At 37.8% G+C, this 20679-nt stretch overlaps 1 protein-coding gene across 1 annotated transcript in view; it reads left to right on the top strand.

Moving 5' to 3' along the window:
- Window positions 1-2455: 2455 nt before the first annotated feature.
- The window catches only part of RPGR (retinitis pigmentosa GTPase regulator), a gene marked incomplete at its 5' end in the record, with an annotated part of 46216 nt that continues 27992 nt past the window's right edge, over window positions 2456-20679 (top strand). The window contains 6 exons of the mRNA XM_082751879.1: window positions 2456-2534; window positions 3984-4109; window positions 10595-10687; window positions 12835-12897; window positions 14482-14640; window positions 16135-16284. Of these exons, the coding sequence (XP_082608005.1) occupies window positions 2456-2534; window positions 3984-4109; window positions 10595-10687; window positions 12835-12897; window positions 14482-14640; window positions 16135-16284 (670 nt within the window). The remainder of the gene's footprint in view (window positions 2535-3983; window positions 4110-10594; window positions 10688-12834; window positions 12898-14481; window positions 14641-16134; window positions 16285-20679) is intronic.

Here is a 20679-nt window from a genome sequence, read left to right as displayed (position 1 = left end):
CTCCGTCCTGCAATCAAAGTTAACAGAAATGAAGTTGTGTGAAGCAGCCACTGTGCAACTGAGGATACTATGAAGAACAGACAATCTTATCTTCGATTTTTCCAGCCTGGGCCGGGCCTGGTCAGGGCTCATATTGAATCTTTTCCTTGGTTAGATAAAATTCTACAGATAAAGGCTTTTCACAGGGTCCATTGCACAACTCACAGCTTGTGCTCTTCTGTCTGGGACCATCATATTACAGCTTGTGTCAATAGCATATTGTAGCAATTTCATGTTTGTCAAATATCTGTGCAGGAACATGTCCTAACAGAAACAAAAAAGCGAAGGAATAACTGTTATGGCACAAGAAGAGCAGGGCAGCTTCTGGAGGCTGAGCCTATGGGGCTCCCTATGGGGTTGGTAGGCAGCCAGGGCCCATCCCACCACCCCATCAGGAGCAAGGCAGCTGGTGGCAACGGGACAGCCCCAGCCCTGGCACCAGGCAGCTCTGGTGTGGCCAGCTCTATGGGGCTACTTGCACATGAGATGAGCCTCCCACATCTTGCGGAGAGGTGGCTGGTGGTGGCTCCTCACGGTGGCACAAGTGCTGATCTCCTCTCCAGAAGGGACAATGTGAGATCTGCATACCCAAAGGGTGGCAGGTCTGTGCCTCAGGTTAGGAGGGCATGAGCAGGCTGATGAAGAAAGATTACTGAAAGCCTGTCTCCTCTCTGAGCTGGCAGGAGGCTGACCCTTGACACCTCCTTTCTTGAGAGGCAGCAGCAGTCAGCTTCCGAGTACATGGTCAGAAGAAGAGCAGGGTCCAAACTGCCTTTTTTTGTTGTTTTGTTTTGTTACTAACAGTTATTTCTTTTCAGAGAAAATCAGCACCAATACCGGGAATCAGAAAACATACACATACATTTGTTAAATATCGAAGATTCACACTCAAGCTGTGATGCCTGATTACAACACATTCCTCATGGTACAATCACAGCTTACCATGCTTAGTCAGTCATGACTAATGTAATTAATATCAACTTGGAGCTCTCCTGAGTTTTCAAGGATTGCATGGGGTTTACCTTCACAAAGGGGTTGTCTTTCAGACCTTAAAATTAATGCATTCCCTCAACAAAGTACAACAATAGGGCAAAGTTATATTAATAATATCATGGAGTGAAAGGGACAGATTTCCTCATTGCTCCTCAAATGTGAAAATAAAAGCAATATTCATGAGCTGAATGTGTTATCATCTTGCTCACTAACTAACACCAATAAAAAGGCATCTGAGGGACTTTGCCATAAAAAACCTTCAATGCTGAATAATTTGAGGAATATTGTTAGTCATTAGGGTGTTAGGGTGTGCAGGGGGAACATCATTGCTTTAAACTCCATCTTTGGTTTAAGACCATTTTAGCTGATGATTTGAAGCATTAAGGAAAGGAAAGGAAAAAAAAAAGAGAAAGCAACACATTCAATCCAATTACAGCAATTGTAATTCCAGTGGTATTCACAAGGTGCAGGCTTGAAAAACTCATATAAGACATATAGCTTAATAGACCAGCTAGGCTGATATTAATATTGGGTGACAATATCAATATAACTCCTTTTCCTAAGCTACTTTTCTCTCTATCAATACAGATTGACACTACATTATCTTCTCTACACCAGCGTGTCTCAACCCATGCGCTCTTATGGTTGCACTTTAAATGCCAGGGCCTGGAATATGGAAATCCCAACCCAATGCCTTTGCTGTCTGCTTTAGATTACAACTACGGTCCTTTGTGCCATGTGGTGGGCACTACAGCCAAGAAATGTTTCACTTGTGCCCTGGAGAGGGGCTGGGTAGGTGCCTGAGAGGAAGGACACTGCAGTTGCTCCCTACAAAACATGAATACTACAGTCAAGGAATGGGCAGACCTTTTCCCCAAAAAACTCAGAGACAGTGCAAGGGGAGAAGAGTCTGCAGGACAGCTGTTGTTATCTGGGTATCACTGGCTGAATGGAAGATGAAATGTCTGCTTGAATACACAGTCAGAAGACTTCAGAGGGACAGCTTGGTGAAGCCTCACAAGCCATCAAAGAGAAACAGGCACCCTTAGGACAGGAGTGCCCTAGGGGTGGCAAAATAAAGATTCTGAATTATATTCTGCGTATGTGGCTGAGGGATGGCAGCTCAGGAGACTCAGCGAAGCAAGTGGGGTTATGAGGGGGCAGGTTTGGGAGCCCAAGGCCCCACACAAAAGATGTTGGGAGCCCCCAGCGGGTGAGGAGCCCTGGCACAGGCTGCCCAGAGAGCTGTGGGGGCTCCTCCTTGGGGACCTCCACAAGCCGCCTGGGCACGGCCCCGGGCAGCCTGCGCTCCCCCGCCAGCCATCAGGGGGCGCCCCGGGGGCTGTGCGGGGCGGTGCGGGGCGGTGCGGGGCGGTGCCGGTCCCGTTGCCCGTGGCAGGCCCCGCTGTTTACTTCCGCCCGCATGGGGCGCGGGGCCGAGCGCCGCCCGCCCGCCGCCGCCATGGCCGAGCCCGCCGGGGAGCCCGAGCTGACGGTGCCCGGTGAGTGCTGGCGGGGGCGGGCGGGCGGACAGGCGGACAGGCGGACACACGGACACACAGCCGCTTCCCTTCGGCCCGCTGCCGTGCTGGGGAGGGCTCCTCCTCCTGCTCTCCGGGAATATATATGCTTATATATGTGCCTATTAGTTAAAAAGTTAAAAAAATAATAAAAATGAAGGAGCAGTAAATGCAAATCTGTAAATGGGTGATGCGTGTGGTGCGTGAAATTGCATCTCGCTACTAATATCGTTAACTTTCACTCCAAAAGGAGTATCAGGTTTACAGGGCAAGAGAGAGCCGTGGGTTTTGGAGCTGGGGTGCAAACCATCAATGCCAACGGAGCGTTTCAGTGTGTATATTTTCAGTGAAAGCAGTGTGTATATTTTCAGTGAAAGGTATTATTGAATCATATATACTTCTACAGAAGCAGCATAGTGTTCCTCTGTGTGTTACCATAGCCTATACGTTAAAAAAAAAAAAAAAAAGCAAATAATATTCTTCTCCCCCCAGTAAAGCACGAGGTTTGACATCTTTAAATAAGAGGCCTGATTTTGCTTTGCCGCACACTGCATGGCGTTTTGGCAAATGGTTTAACTTGTAAGTTCATTTATTCCCCGTAGAGCGAGTATTTTCCGTGCCGAGCCAAGTGCTTGACAAAATGCTTGAGCGAAGGGTGGATGAATAGTTAACGTGGGGCGTTTTAAAGCAACGGGGCTGGCGCTGTTAGAAGTGGGAAGAATTGAGAAAACTGGTTATAAGGGAGGAAGAGCCGTCTGGGTTTCATTGTGGGGTGCTTTTCTTTGGGCTTTTTTATATTGCAGTCTTACGAACAAGGACAGTTGTTGCATCCCGTGTTTTGAAGGCTGAGGATTTTATTTTTAGGGGGTCATTTTGAGAGCACATGTATCTTTTCAGATGGGTGAGGAGGAGTGGTCAGTTTGGAGCCTGTCACCTCTTTACAGTGTGTATGTCTCTCTCTCTAATCCAATTTGGAAAACCTGTTTGAATTCAAGTATGACCGTAAGTGAGAATTCTTCGTCTCGACCTGCTTTCAGGATGAGCTTTTGAGTGTATTTTTTGGGGACAGTTTGTCAGAGTCCTTTTTGCTTTATGCATCCAGTAATTTTTCTTAGGGGGTAGTGATAAAGTACATTGTACTTTCAAGTAAGTTTCTGTGTCTTCAGAATACAATGTATCATCAGCAGTATCTGTTCTTCTAGGAAATTCAGGGAGGCTACAAGTATCAGGCCGACTAAAATGTGAGCCTGAAAATCAAATAGTCTTGATGAAACAGAATGGAAAAAATACTTCAGATGCTTTTTTTTACTTTTAAGGAAAAAGATAGGTATCTAAAATGTGCAAATGGATTAATAGGAAATGGCTATTTTAAAATGTCTTAGGAAAAAATTATATTCACTAAAATTGACTTTTTTTTTTTTTCTGTTTTAGAATCAGGTGCTGTTTTCACGTTTGGAAAAAGCAGCTTTGCAGAAAATGTTCCTAGCAAATTCTGGTTCAAAAATGACAAGCCTGTACATATATCATGTGGAGATGAGCATACTGCTGTTGTTACAGGTCAGTATCGGAAGCGGAGTGTATGATAAAAGGTTATACATTTGGACAGCTTGGATTCTTATTTCAATTCTGAGGTAATATTTGAAGTGTGGAGAGGAGAGGGAACTCTTCACACTGGGGCTGTTGGATGCCTTTGAAGTTAACAGGAGTCAATGAAGGTTTTCACAAGACATGCCCAAGAACATGAATGAATGTGTAATAACCTAATGTATCGTGTTGGATTTAAAATAAGTGTGACCTTGTTCAGCTTAAATGTTTCTTGTAAATCTGATGGTGTCCAGTAGACAATCTTAAGTATATAGGTTTGTGTTGTGAAAGTAAATAGTATCTGTTGAACTCAGTTGACAAGTTCACTTGCCTGAAACGATAGACAAAATTGTATCTCTGAAAGGAAGTTCTGAATTATTAGGTAACTGTAAACTGAAAACAACCCTTGAAAGAACAACTCAAAGAACTTTAGCAAATCCTACTAAAATCAGAAATAAATTGCAAAAGCATTCAGAGAAGCTCGGAAGCAATACACTGAACCGTCGTTATTGATGTTCCTTTTCATTTATTTGAAATGCTGGAAGCAATACTCATCGGAGAGTTCATTCAATTTCTTATGTGGAAGAGACTACTCTTTTGTGATGAAAACGTGTGTTAATTATGTTGACAACCAACTTCAGATAGATAACCGTACTTTTTTATCATGAAATTCCTATGCATATTTTCAGGATGTTTTTTATTGAAGTGCATTTATTCCTCATTAGGACCCAGTGTTGTATCTTTGTCATTGCTCATTAAATAATTTCTTGAGTTTTTTTTTTTCCCGCTATATCCCCAAGCAAATTTGGAAATGCTGGATTTTTTAGAATGAACAGTTCCAAACATGATAAAAGAAGAATATAGATTTCATGGACTGCAGAACAATTTGAAGTGAAATTATACGATGAATTTTTCAAGCCTAACTTCATAGAAGATGAATTATGCATGAATAGATTATGTTTTGAACAAAACTTCACACTTTTTTTTGGATTGAACCCACACTATTAAAATGCCTGTTGCATAAAATTAATCAGAACATAACCTAGGGCACTGTGAAATTTTCCTCTTGATTTTTTTTTTATTTTTTTTTTAGTGTATCCCTTCATATGCCCACATCCAGTTTGAAATAACACTAGTATTATTCTCAGTTTCAGAGTGGTCAATTTAAATTGCCTCCTTTAACTCCTTCAGCATGTGCTTATGCCAGCGCTGTTACACTAATCAGCAACAATCCACTAATTCCCATGTCCCTGTAATAGTGGCCACTTGAATAAAGCTTTTGAAGAAGTCAACTTAGACAGGGATGCATGTAGCACCATTTCTGTACATCTCTTTCTCCTTCTCCCTGATATTTTAATATATACTGCATATTTTGAAAACGGTCTCCCTCGCTGGCCTTTGCTGCAGTGTGTGGATAAGTCATGTGGGATACTTCTAAATAAGATCATCTTTTTCTCAAAGCTTTTGTAGAGGGGGAACTGTAGAAACATGAATTAAAAATAAATAAATAAATCTTTGATACCAAAAGTTTTTTGGGGACATGATAAAGTAGAAGCAAAAGTGAGGGTGAAATAGTGACCAACACTGAACAAAGGGAGTGAAACTGCAGGAGTCATGCAAATGGCAAAAAAGGAAAAGAGAAAATCTTTGTCCCTCATTTTTTTCTTCACACCTGTGCATGCACGTGTGCACCACACGTTTCTGCCATTAGATGGAGTTGGATGATACGGTGGAATTAAAGCCCTTGGTGAATGACATTGAACTGCAATAACACCTGGAATAAAAGAGCCACAGAAGGGCATGGTGGTAATGAGTTTGCTGAGAAGGACACAGACCATGTGGAAAAGCAGGAGTTCCTTGAAATCCATCTGAACCTGACTTGGAAGAAAGACAAGACAAACATCGCTGAGGAAGGGAAGGTATCTCAAGCAGGTGTGTATTGCATGCTTCTTATTACTTTCAGTCTTTACAGGTCACAGCATTTCACACTCCTTTATTTTCCACCCCCTGGAAGAGTAGGGGGAACTATCTATTTAGGGGACAGTGGGAATTTGAGGTAGATTCAAATCTGATAGAAATGCATCAGATTTATTTTTAAATGTCTCAACGATCAAAACTGTCATGCACACTGACTCAAAACATTCCTTACAGCTGGTTTTGGGCAGGAAAGACAGCGACATCTAGCACTGAATGTTGACTAAATGCAAATGAAGAAAATGTACAGGAAGTAATATTCAGCATTCAGACAAAATATTCAGAACATTTCAAATACTTCTTTCATCTACTCCAACGTCAGTATTCCCATATGACTTCTGGGGAGAAAAGTGTAAAGTGAATATAAAAAAACTGCTCTTTGGCTTTCTAGGTTAGGATTTTGAGTCCAAAATAAATTGCATTTACATACCATGGCTGTATGTCGGAATCTAACGAATCAGTGATAGTTTCTTGCTGACGTTGAGTTGGCTTGTTGAGCTAGGCAGGGAAACACTTCTTCCTCTGCTTTTGGAATTTGGGATCGAATTTTTATATTTCTTTCCTCATTCTCTTTCTGCCTTAAGCACAATTTTGACTAAGATGTTCAAGCAGATTTTTTAAGCAGTGGTCTGAGCAGTTTTCTTCCAGCATCCCTTGTAATATGTTTAACAAAATTTCTTGCCCCATTCCTATATTTTTTGTCCCAAGAACAGTTTACTGACAGTTCACTCCCTGCATCTTTTGTAACTGTAGTCTTTGTAAAGGAATATATTCATCCTCTTGGGAGCTGGTATGAAGTAAGTGGCATTAATCATATTTTAAGGATCTATTCCCAGTACCTTTCTATTAATAATTTTATTTTCTACAAACCTCTTAAAGTTAACAGCTGTCTTATTGTTTATTGGCCTTAATTAGAGTATCCTAGGCAGATCGCCTACATTCTATCGAAGAGACCGATCCAGTTCACAAGGGGGAAATGGTGATGGCAGAAAATGTATCTTCTGGACTCAGAGCTCTGGAGAGAATTGAAGCCCCGGGTGCAAGAGGGTAAAGAAAGAAGTATGAAAAGGAAAAACAGGAGTTCCAGGAGGTTCACGCAGAAGCACAACAAGATAGTATGCATATAATTTCAAGTTACCTAAGGCATTAAATATTCAACAGTTTACACAAAAGAGACATTGGAATCCCTCCAGGTCTTTGGACTTAATACTCCATCTATTCTTTCTGCCTGTTGGTAGGCCATCAGAATGTGACTCCTGTGTCTTTTGCACTCTGCTGTAAGGGGAAAATGAGGAAGATTACTATGTGTGTTAGTTTTTTGATACGTTTAGGAGCAAGCAACATACTGTGCTGTTTTTTGTATGACGCTAAATAGCCTAAGCATGACTGTTCTTACTGCTCAATAAAACTTTTGAGAATATTGTGACTTGCCTAAGAAAATGGATGTCATTCCCATTTTCATGAGATGTATTCGAATTGTGTACAAATTTCAAACAATGTGTTAAAAGTTTATTCACAAAACAGCACAAATAAATACAAAAAAAAAATCGTGATGCCTGGCGTATGAATCTGTCCAAAATACTCAATATAGCTTCTCAATTGAATCTCGTAATGTTGAATGTCTGTGTGTACTCTTCCCATTTTATCTTTATCCCACACTAATACCATGTAGAAAGCAAGGGGTAAAATGCCTAAAACACAGGTGATAGGGATGGACGGATGCCTGTTGATATTATGAAGCATGTGGAGTATTTCAGCTTGTACTCCCCAGCTGCTGAATAATGCCTCTTGCCAGGCTTCATGAACCGGGGTTGCACACAAGTGGGGTTCTGAGGAATCACAGTGGTGGTAGCCATCCCCATATGGGAAATTTCCTGGTTAGTATCCTCATCCTGAAGTCTCTTACAAAATTTGCTGTTTCAAAAGATGTAAGCACCTTGTTGCTTTTGTTAATAGCTCGGAGTTGGTGTAACATCAGTGATGTGCCAATGCATAAATACTTTGGAGAAGTAGCCCAGTTTTGCATCAGAAGGAGGGTGGAGACTGGTGTTTGGTGTATGTTTCCATTAGCAAAACACTCCAAGTAGTCCCTTTCTTAATACCCTATTGTATCCTTTCTTTTGCCCAGAATCGTAATCTTACTGTTGAGGACCAGTCTGCCTGCTATGCCCTATGGCAGATGGCCATGGGTTGTGTGTATTTACACCAAAACGGACGCAAAAAAAAGACACAAGCAATCGGTGTTCTCAATGTTTTGAAATGATCCTTGGCTGTTTGCCTGACATGAAAGTAGTTCTCACGTTAGTGGATCTGTGGTGATGACTAGAGATTACTTTGTAAACAGTTATGAAAATTGGGCATTTTGCATACAAAATCCTGTAGTGTCTCCTGACCATATTATGCCTGTTCTAAAACCTGGTCTGGTGTAGGGACCCAGAAATGTTGCTTCATTACAGGCATTTGATAAGGCTCCTCTGTAGTGCCTTAGTTTTTATTCACTGTCTGAATTACCCACGTCTCAGTTTTCTTCTTTTCTATTACACTAAATCTTGGAAGCCTGAAATTATAAGAGGCTGTCACTCAGCTGGTAAAGAATATATGTATAAAAAAAAGTCTTCTCATCTGTTAAGCTTCTTGATTTTGTAACGCAGTGTCTGAGAACTTACATATTGATATAAGAAAAAGCAGATTATAGGATTAAAAGCATGACCTGCTGGAATTCTGAATAGATAAAAAAGAATGTGATTAAACTGAATTATGGCAACTTGGCATCATATTCCCACGAGTACTACCATCGTCACAGGCATTTGAAAAGCATAAAGTAAGGACACAAAGTAGGATGCCATTTGCTAATAAATTTTTCTCTGTCAGGGTGTGTTTTGCCCTCAGTGACACACCTCTGCATGTGTTTTGGCATGGTTTCATTACCTAAGTTGGGATGGTGATATAAATGCTATTCGTGAAATTTGGTAAGCGTTGTCTTGACCTCAGAAGTTTTTCCCTTTCGACCTATTGGAAAGACTTAATATTGACACACAGCCCAATGTTCCATAAATTGTCAAATCTGACGATTGGATTGAGACTCTAGTTACTAGTTATGTTTCATTTTGGGTACTTTTTATTTTATTTTAAATGTGTGGTTGTATTTAAGAAAATAAATGTATTTTTATAACAGTGTTCTTGTATTTTAAACATCTCCAAATCATATAGCAAAGTCTCTGTAAATCGCATTCAGAACCTTCATGAGGAACCTGTGCTACTGAAGTACAAACAGCCATAATATTTTGGCATTGCTGTGTGGAAATGTGTTGTGCTCATGTGATAATTGATGGCTCTGGTGACCAGGAGTTTATCTACATGACGGCTCCGTGATGGAATCTAACTTACAGAGACCTGCAGAGCTGGAGCAAAAGCAAACAATCTTGTTTTAACAGTTGTAAAAGGGATTTTTGGTTTTTGTGTTTGTGGTGTTGGGTTGTTTTTGACAAATCAGCTTCTATTGTTTTGCAAAGATTTACACTGAAGGAGGGGTTTTGTCTTTGGATGTGAACTTTACAGCTTTACAAGAGGTAATAGTTTAAAAAAATAAATGAGATTAATGGTTCAGTTCACTGTTCGTAATGGTCAAACCTGCAAATTCATTGATATGTCATAACAGCCTCTGAAATAAAATTTTAGCATTATACCTCTTGAAGATTTCTAATCTAATGTTTTCATTTAGGCACACAAAATTCCCTGACTGCATGTTTTTTTATGCATTTCTTCTTTATACGCAGAGTACTGGGTTGATCCATGATGGAAGATGCAGAGAAGCAAAAAGGCTCTTGTAGTAGGCCTGATATGTCCAAAGGAAAACCCATACAACTTGTGAACATGTTTGAAAATATATCATAAGCTATGTTCTATAGAAGTGCAAATCTGTAAATCATTTTAAGAGATTTAGCAGTAAAACAAAAACAAAAAAAACAACACACACAAAAACAACCACCATTCCTAGCCAATTGACAATAAAATAATCTGAATATTGGAATTTTGTGTTTGCATTGGTTATATAGCTGCATTATTCATCCCTGTCTCTGAAGTAAAAGGTGTGTGTGCTCAGTGAAATGTACTGTTATTTTACAAGAAGCCCTGTAGAGACTGTGCTTCCTGCACTTCCAGGGTCTGTCCAAGAATACACCTTTTTATTTTATGATGAGTGCATTATCTGTGCTGTAGTTACAGGAGAGAATGTCTGTTCTGCCTTTTTGTCCTTCCTTCTGGCAGGGGTTTTCTTACTGGACGCGTACACAATGCAATTACTACTCTTATGTTGAGAAATCACAAGGATATTAATTATTGCTTACACTTCGGTATGGAAGTGCCTAATTTTGGATCTTCCATTATAAAGGATGTATTAAATAATACAGTGTGTGAATGACCATCTCATCTTGCGTGAGATACTCAAACACTCATACGGATTCTAACTGTGCCTCTTCTTTCAGGGAATGGTAAACTTTACATGTTCGGCAGCAACAACTGGGGCCAATTAGGACTAGGATCAAAGAATACTGTCAGCAAACCAACATGTGTTAAAGGTTTGTTTAATTTTTCTTTTGTCCTTTTGAAAGGATACCCTTGTGAAAAAGTGCTTTATAGGATGCAGTTCCAGAGTAACAGACTCTGATTTCTTTACTCATCATGTGTAGCATATTACTGCACAAGCTCATAAAGATAGTTTAAAAGGAAGCCTGGCTACTTTTCCTTCAGTTCCAGATTCTGGGTCCTTTTGTGTCTGAAAATAACTTCAGATACATAGAATCCAATCTTTTTTCATCTTTTTAGCAGTGTAAGATGTGCCTGAGGAGGCATAAATGGAAATATATTTGTATGAAGTGTAGAAAAACAGTAAAATGAATGTCCATATTGCTTCATATGCTGTAAAATATGTTTTCTTTGCATTCTTTTTCCTTCTGAATCTTTCCTAGCCAGTTCTATCTTGTCAAGCAAAACTAATACTTTCTTCCCTATCCCCTTACTTATGTCAAATCAGATCTATCCCATTAACACATTCCTTTTCACATTTAAATGTTTATCCTCATCCTTTCTGTGAGCAGATCGATCTGTTAGTTTATTGCTTGAAAACAAATTACTGTGTTTGTTCAAGCTGTTTTCTTCCTAATTTAGTTTATTCTACTATTCTTTCTCTGCTCATCTCTTTATTTCACTTTAGAGAGAGAATGCAACTACTCTCAGGTTCACATCTTCTGTCAGCAATGTGAGAGATTGATTCTTACCTTGGCTTGAATGGATTGGGTGTCAAGTTCTGTTTTATTGTCAGATTGCAATGGAGAATAAAACAAACCAACAAAAAGCAGAGGGATGACAGCAATTCAAAAGAGACCTGGTTTCCACTGAAAAAATGTCACAAAGGGGTTATCTTTCCTCTCTTGGCAGTAGGCAGCAGGAGGAAGACCTGGAGCTTTTCTCACTAGCTTTCAGGCATCAGTTGGCTCTGGGCAAATGTTGCAAAAACACATTTCAGTTTCTGCTCAGGGCCAAGTAGTTGTGGCTGCTCACTTTCTGACAAAATAATTCTGGAGTTTAACTGGAGACTAATGTGATTGGTTATGAAAAACTGCCAGCAATGCTGTCAATATTGCACGGCTCATTGGATGTGATTGATTAGCATAAGTGGGAGGTTAGGGAGTACGGGCTTCTGCTGAGCTTATCAGGCTGATGTAGGAGACAGTGGTGGGATATAAAGCAGCAAATTAAATTTTAGGAAGAAACTAATATTGGAAATACTGTGATTCTAAACTGGTATAAATGGTTTGGACAAATTTTTTTTGTGTCTATATGATACACCAGAGAGAGTTCTTGCTTAAGTCGGTAGATTTATTCAGTAGGAAGCAGGGAGTTTAATTTTAATGTTATGATGCTGATGAAGGTTGATTTGGAAGGACTGAAAAGGTTTTTGTGAAAGGGATGATGGTTGTTGCCTTTCTCATGGACCAGTGCAGTGGAAAAAAATACATTATGTAAAAATAATGTTGTTTTAAGAGCATCATGAGTATTGTATAAGGTAAATTGGTGTGACCTGACTGCATAGAAGATATGCATGGGTGGCTGGTAATTGAGCTGAAATTGAGTTAGGATGGAATATGCAAAATATGTTATTTTAGGCAATAGTCCAGGTAAGACTGCCCTTACCAGTTGTGAGTTTAGTGATTAACAAAAGGTCAGTACAAAGCAAAAGTCTAGCAAGAAAGTAGCTGTGCATAGTGAGGGAAGGTATGGTTGACAGGCCAAAAAAAAAAAAAAAGGTATGATTTTAAAGATTTAAAATAGTGGGAGAAGTGAAGGAGTGAATTAAGAACAATATTATTAATGAAAAATGAAGAAAGCTCTAAGCATGCATTTTGTACTGCAAGTTGATGTATTCTTTGAGGCGTATCCTGTAAATGGTAAATTTTGTGGAATGTGGCATTTGGATAAAGTAGTCATCATCAAGTTATCCTGAGTATAACAGCTATAAGTTTTTAAGCTATGTCTGTTTTCTTCTGGGATAATCCCAATTAATAAGTCATGTGCTAAGATCAAATGGTCAACTAACATTGTAGTCGTTCTTTAGGTAAAAATAAGAAAAAAATCATAGCTTTCTCTGGAGCATAGAACATTTTGTTATTGAACCAACTATCAGACTGTTTGTAACTTTATCCTCTTCTTTGCCTTTAATTCATAGCTTTAAAACCAGAAAAAACAAAACTTGCTGTTTGTGGAAGAAACCACACTTTAGTTTACACAGGTATGTAACATACTATGTACATATTGAAGGTAGATTTTTTTCTGTTGTTTTAATGCCAAATTACATTGGTAACCCTGTGAGTGTTCAGGAAAGAAGAAGAAAAAGCAAAACTGGCTGTTAAAACTTGTTTTTTGATATCCAGTTCTTTGAATGCTTGGATTATTCTATGCAATGCATTTAGAAAGTAATGTGTTATAGGAGTTCGCTAATAGCACAGAGATGAAAAAATTTGTTGCCTACAGAGGTATGGCTAACAATTACCAATATTACGTTTATTACCTTTATAAGTATGTTAGTGTTTTTATATATCAGTGCTCAAATTTACCTTTGACAAGGAATGTATCTTTATTAGCATGAAGTTATATATTTGAGTAAAGATACTAGAACATTATGTTTTGAAGTCTTCAAAGTTTGTTGCATTTTAGTTAGACGAAGTAGTCTGCTGTTTCACTGATAAGTTACTTTACTAAGATATAAATAAATAAACTTTAAATTTAAATTGAAAATAAATACATTTTTAGGGATAGAGTATATAGAGAATTGATGCAAATTATTGTCACGGTTCTAAAAGTTGTGTAATGGAATAGCCATCTTTGTGGTAGCAATGCTGTAGCTTGCAGTAATGTGATAAAGAGGATTGCTTGTTTATTAGGGAGTTTACACATGTGGAAACCGTGAGCACTGTAAATAGGCCTATTAGAATAAAACAGAACATTTTAATAACAGTTGAGTATGCAAGACTGCACAGCGTAAATATTAGTCACTTTTAGCATACACTCTGGCTAAATAATTTGTGACCTTTTATATAGCATGGACCATTTGTAAATTGTACGCCAGTTGCTTATCACATTTGTGTCGGGATTTGTGTTATTAATGAGCCTTGTCTTTTTCATCGTAGATAAGCGCTTTAAATACTAAACATACTAAAATTAAAAATATAAATTTTGGAGTTCTTTTAAGTTAAAGATATCAATCATCAGCTTTAACTTCAATTTTAAGATTCTAAAACAAAATAAAAGCTAATTAATGAAAGTGATTTAAATATTAAAATGAGTAAAAGATTTCTAATAAAAATGTAAGTAAAAATGTATTTCATTCCTACTGTTCAAAACTATCAAGTCATGTATCTCTTGAATTTATGTACTAATATGACTTTAATTTTCTTGCCTGTGACATCATTCTCCATTTTTCCCCTGTTTTATCTTAATTAAACTGTAAATTCTTTAGGGAAGGAGTTGCTTCCAACTGTTACTGCCACAGGTAGTAATTTTATGAAGACTCTTGCAGAACTTCAGGTTATATTTGTTTTTCAGATCAGCCTCCAAAATGATTGGGAACACATTCAGTTCACAGACATGTAAGGCCTCTAGACTATTCCGATCTAAATGTGTGCAGGAAAACCTCCCCGCTAATTACAACAAGAACATCTGGCTTCAACTCTAGAATATTTCAGGGCAGTAGACCCCGACTTCTCTGTAATGTTTTTCCATAGAAAATTAAATTACTTTCTGCAATTTCTCCGACTTCTTGCCACTGCTGAGAATATCCTCATTCTGTGTATTACATGTGCTTTTCTATATGCAGAAAAAGGAAATGTGTATGCTGCTGGAGGTAACAGTGAAGGTCAGTTGGGATTAGGTGACACCGAGGAAAGGACCACATTTCATTTAATTAGTTTTTTTACCAACGAGCACAAGATCAAACAGCTAGCAGCTGGATCATACACTTCAGCAGCAGTAACTGGTAAGAGCAACAGCTAATAAAATCTATTTATGTGTGTTCGAGCCTGGTGTTTCAGGGAAACATTTATTCCCTCTCTCTGTCTGCATATATGTGTATATTTTCTGTGCCCCTGTCTTCTTTCCCCAGTAAACCTAAGATTATTTTTTTTATAAACAATTGCCTATTTCAGCACAATGTGGTGAAAGGTGACTGCTGAATAACTTGTTAAAATTTTTGTGAGAATGGAACTTTTCCATGGGCAATGGCCTGCAACTGGTCTCATTCTGTACTACTTACAGAATCTGTACAAAGGAAGGACAGAATGAATACTCTCAAATGGGAAAAACTCCAATTAATTTCCGGGGAAGCCAGCTGCAAAACATGAATCTAACAGAAATGAAGATTCTCTAATTCTACTTTTCACTATGGTTATTTTGGTCTGCTGGTACAGGCTACACAATAGTGTCATTACTAATTCTGAGAGTGGCCTCACCTATGACTTACTTCTCCAATGCGAAATTACATGATCATGACTTGATGAAGTCTACACAGCTATAATATATTCAGCCATAGTCCTTTATTACCCTGTCATTTCTCAAGACTTGTTACAAAGCAACTGTTTCTGTACACGTGTAGGACAAATTTTTGAGTCTATGACTTCAGAAAGCAACAGAGCAGAGGAATGCTCAAGAAAGATGTTAGCCAGCTTTTCTTTGGTTTGTATTTTTTGTGACAATTGCAAACATTCTTGTAAGATTTGTAAATGAACTTTGAATGGTTTTAGTGCCAAGCAGCACTAGCCAGTAGCTTTATATGTGGTAGTTGTTTTATTCACAGCTTATTTCCCACCAATAAGAAATATGCAGAGAGAAGACCTTATCTCTTCTAGAAAACTCTTGAGATTTTTCACGTTGTTCACTACCTGTTTTTGCTTCTTATTGCTGCCATTGGTCTTTGTGTCACCAGAGGCTGGTCTTAATAAACCTGGAACAGCTATTGTGATAGTTTAAGTAAAACAAAATGAAGCTGGGCAATATAATAACCTGTGAAGAGAACTGAAAGATAAGGAAAGAATAAGGGAGATGAGTACCAAAGTCAGAATAGAGAACAGGTTTGGAAGAACAGGAAGGTGGTGACGTGCTACTGGAAACGAGAATATGCCTGCAATTCACCTTGTTTTCATGCTGACCTCTGGCAACTGAATTGTCTTACACTCTCAGTCTTCCTCTTTTTGAAGAAATGTTTTGAAGGATTGCTCTTGTACTGGTGCTATTTATGGTCTAATATCAGTCGATCACTAAGTGTTCTGAGTCACTCTTGAAAAGCTTAGGGAATACCCTCATACATCAGACTGTTTTGTTGCATTGTGTTAAATATCACTTTATGTCCCTGACATAACGATGTTTAGTGGTGTTGTACACAGAGCTTATGAAATGCTTCTTAAATAGGTAAGTTAACTTTTTAGTAGTGTAGTTTTGCTTTGAAATCCGTTAACATTCTGTGTCTTCATTTTAGAGGATGGGCAGCTCTTTGTCTGGGGTGATAATTCGGAAGGTCAGATTGGCTTGGCTGATAAAGTTTATGTCTGTGTCCCTTGTCAAGTGGATGTTGGAAAACCCGTTTCGTCTGTATCCTGTGGCTATTATCATTCTGCCTTGATAACAGGTAAGAGGATGAGATAATGGTGAGCGGAGACAAATCACTGGTTCCCAGATTGTTTTCTTGGTAAAGGTAGTTAATAAGACATTCATGGCTTTTGAAACTATAGAGGCCATAGTTGCTATAAACTCTTATGTGAAAGAGAAAGTCATCTGTGTGGTTTTGTATCACACTGGGAGATTTTATCGGAGAGAGGTTCTCTAAAACATGGTACCATATCACTTATTTGGAAAACTTATATATAACTACTCTGTAATCGTTTATTATTATTGATTTAACAATCCCATGAGAAAAAAATTGCAGTAAATATTCTGCATATGCACAGTGAAGAATATTAGGAAGAACGAATGTCTTATATATAATTTTATTTTCATGAAGGTTATGACAAATGGAGATTAATACCGTGGTTTCAATAATCCAGTTTTTCTTGAAATTACACTTGTTTGTGTGATGATCATCTAGAAAATACAAATATTGAGTAGACTTACTGTATTTTGAGGTAAAATTAATCTCATTTACTAGCAGTGGAACATCGTTGTCAAAGTTTGATGTTATGCCTTATTCTTAAGTCAGTTAAACAGGCGATATACATTGTGAGGAGAAGCATACACTACAATAAGTTGGTGTCTGTTCTCCAAGCCATCTCTCTGCTGCTTTCCACCTCTACATATTCCCACCTCTTTTTTTCTTTACAAAGTGGTGATACCACTCATTTATTAACAATGCCAATGTGGTTGAATTTATCAGTCAGTACGGATAGTGTTAAATGTGAGCAGCTATGAATTCCTCTCAGTCATATATTAACATTATTAAGCTTCACAGTATAGCAAATTAGAGTAATTAAAGATTTTGAAGGATCAATAGTTTTGATTGTAAAGCCTTTAATAGGTACCCAGTAACTACTCCATCAACTTGATAAATATTACTTTTCCACACAGAATATCTATACAGCTCTCTAAGAACATGCTGTTAACAGAATGAGAGCTTCCTACGGTGTCGAGGTATTAATTAGGTGTTACGCTGGTAGTATGCAACTTTTACTACAAATGCCTTATTACATTAAATAAACAAAGGACTTCTGACTGATCAGGAGCTCAGCACCTGTTGGGAAGTCTACATCTTCCTGAACTTGAAATAAATGAAAAAAAAAAAAAAAACAACCAAAAAAATTAATTCAAGGACATAGTAAGAAGGTCTGTATTTCTGCCTTAGAGCCAAGAGCTGAAGTTCAGACAAGATCGCAATGGGATCTGACAAAGCACTCATTAAAAGGTGGGCTGAGGGCAAGCATCTAAGAGCAAGGAGATAACAGTGTGTGCCAGGTGCTCTGAGGAAGTGGAAATTGTTAATGGAGGAGGATGAAAAAAAGGAATTAGGGTAACAGTTGAGTGAGAGAAATGGAGCCCCTTAAAATATTAATAGGAAGATAAACTGGTTATCACCAGTGAAAATGAGGACTTGTTGAACCCATTACTGTTTAAACAAGCCTGGTTGTGGGATGGGAGATCTTAATTTTCAGCCTCTAATATCTGGAAATCCTGCAAAAATTGATCCTGACTCTACCTTCCTGAAACTACTGGCACACAGATGACCTTTTTATGGTGGAATTAGAAATATTTTTGGATTATTTTCCTTTGGGAAAAAATAAATTTGAAGAAAATTTATTTTCCTTTGGGCCCTTGCAGTTTTCTTTGACTGATACTGTAACTAGCATAGAAGTTTAGTGTTGGACTTTTTTAGAGAAAATATCTTCTGTTGCACAGAGTTTTAATTTAATTTAAGTGTAAAAAAGGTGATGCTTGTATTACCGGTAGGATTCTTTTATTCCTTACGGAAGAGACTTGCTTGTAGTACTTGCCAGACTGGCTCAGAACAGTGGTTCACATCCTCAGTAGTCTGCCTCTGAGGGGTAGTAGAACATGGCAAACCAGATAATTATGGAGTATCTGGAATATTCTTATAAAAGAGAGATATAGGTTTTTCTTCCCTCAATTGCCATTTAGTCATTGAATTATGCCTTAAATTATGTTTTAAAGTTTGTCTAGCACAGGGTTTTTTCCGTATGTTTTGATTGTATGATTTTATCATGTGCACTAGAATTTAAAGTAGTTAGTGGTGGTTTTGATATATAACTTTGGAGGAAATATCTGGAAAAAAAACTGATTTTGTATTTCTAAGAGTTATTTGGAATAGTTCAGGTGGGTGTATAATCAATGTTAATTCCCTCAACACAATACAAAGGAACGTTTTTAGATTGTGATTGCTATTACTGTGCAGATGGAAATGGAAGAAAATGTCACTAGCAAACTTCCAACACCTCTTTTGCCAGTTATTACAGTACTGTATCATTACCACATTTTGTCTTTTTAAACATGTCTTGTACTTTAAAAAGCATCGAATAGTATACAATCTTTAATAATAAAACATGGTTTCAGGATATATATAGATCTTGATATGTGTAGCAGGATTGAACTGATGACCATGTCACCATATGGTTCCCTTTCTTAATATATTTGCAATTAACATAAATTGCATCCTGGCTAAGTGGGCTGGTAGGATCGCAGGCATGTTTGGGTTAAAACATGTAAGGTGGTTAATGAGGACACACTAGAATACATAGCATGGTCACAGAGTGCCCTCTCCAGGTCAGGATGTTCATTAATAAGAAACAATTGAGAAAAAAAAAAGGTTATGTTGTAGGAATTTGAGGGTTTTGTTGTTGTTGTTGTTGTTTTTTAATTAAAGATGTTATTTATTTGAAACTGCTTTTGTTTAAGAAGATTGTTTCAGTAGGTTCAGTAGGCATATGTTTTGAGGTGCTTAACTACCAGAAAAGTACTGTAAAGTACAGTAGCAGTCAATGAGGAGTGTAATCTTGATGCAGACCTTTTAGTAAATAGAAGTATGTTTTATAGAAATTACGTGGCATTTGATCTTGTGGTTTTGTAATTTGATTCTACCAAAAAATAAAAAGTTTTTTTTGCAGACGTAAGACCCATATAAGCAGTGTCTCCCAGAGAAAGTAACAGAGAAAGAAGGAGCTGAAAGAGTGTAGCAACACTTTTTGAGTCCATTTACAGATCTTTACTTGACTAGTCTTTGGCCACACTCATTCCAGAGGGAACAATTTTTTGGAAAGTGCTAAGCTTAGCAAGTGTGTATAGCTTCATCTGTCCTCTGAAGGAGATGCAGGGCAGGAAACCCCGATGTATCTAAGCACTGCTGTGGTGTCTAAAGCAGAATTACATTATTGGAAATACAAAGGAATTGAATATATTAAACATCTTCTGATGCTTCCCCTGCCAGAACCATTACCTATAAGCAAGGTTAAAGTAAATTCTCCTTGAGAAGATATCTTCTCATAGAGAGATCTGTGGGTTCCCCAAATTCCTTCCTTTTATGTAATTCACAGTTGTTTTTAAGGACCAGTTTTAAAGGTCATCCATTCCAAAGACTTCCATGCTTAGAATTCCAGTGTTTGAGGAGGTGTCAACCAAATTAATCTGGAAAAAATACTTTTATTTTTTCCTTTATTTTTTTCTTTATTTATTTGAGATCATAGAGTGATTCAATTCGTTTGTCTCCTGCCATCAGCCAGATCTCATCTCTTCTGTCTTCTACAGTACTCACTATCTTTGAGGAGCAATGATAATTTTCTATTTCCTTGTTGCTTGTTTATTTCCTTGACATGTTCCTGTGACCTGTGTTTAGTGATACCAAAAACATACCACACTATGAAAGTTTAGTATGTGCGAAGACTCATATGAGAGGAAAAAAATTGAATAACCAGTTTCCATGGACTTATTTTGAACAGAATGTCCTTAAAATGCAGATGCGCTACACACACATAATTGTTATGAAAATTTATCTGAGTTTGACTGGATCCTATTTACATTTTATCGGTATTCTTCATAATTTTTAGACTACAGTTTGCCTTAAAGGGATATGTAATGTATTCAAAAATTGCTTTAGTAAATGGGTTTATCTTTGTTAGCTGGATTATTAAGTTTAAAAAATGTAATAAACTTGATTAGTTTGGGAAGTCAATGGAAGCTTGACCATTCGAATCTCTAATCCTATTAATTAGATTGTGATTGGATTAATATTTACTGTGCAGTAGTGTTTTTTAAAAAATGCTGTGGTGTCTTCAAAGAGAATTGCATTAGCAGTTAACCCCTAAGTGCTTTTTGGGGTTTATGGATTTGTTCCAAAAATATATGGCAGATCTGAGAATATCAAGACATTAATACTTACCTCCCCAAAAATGTAAGTTTTGTTGTTGTTGTTATTTCCTCTTGCAGGAAAAGTCTTCCAGTGAGAGCGTCAACAACTCTTGTTGTCAATGGAATTGTTTGGTTATAGAAACTCTTACACTGTAGTTGATTCTTTTTTGTTGTTGTT

This window comes from Aythya marila (assembly GCF_965140915.1).
Source record: "Aythya marila genome assembly, chromosome: 1".
Taxonomy (NCBI): Eukaryota; Metazoa; Chordata; class Aves; order Anseriformes; family Anatidae; genus Aythya; species Aythya marila.
Note: the sequence above shows the minus strand (reverse complement) of the source record. Positions and strands in the feature narration are given on the sequence as shown.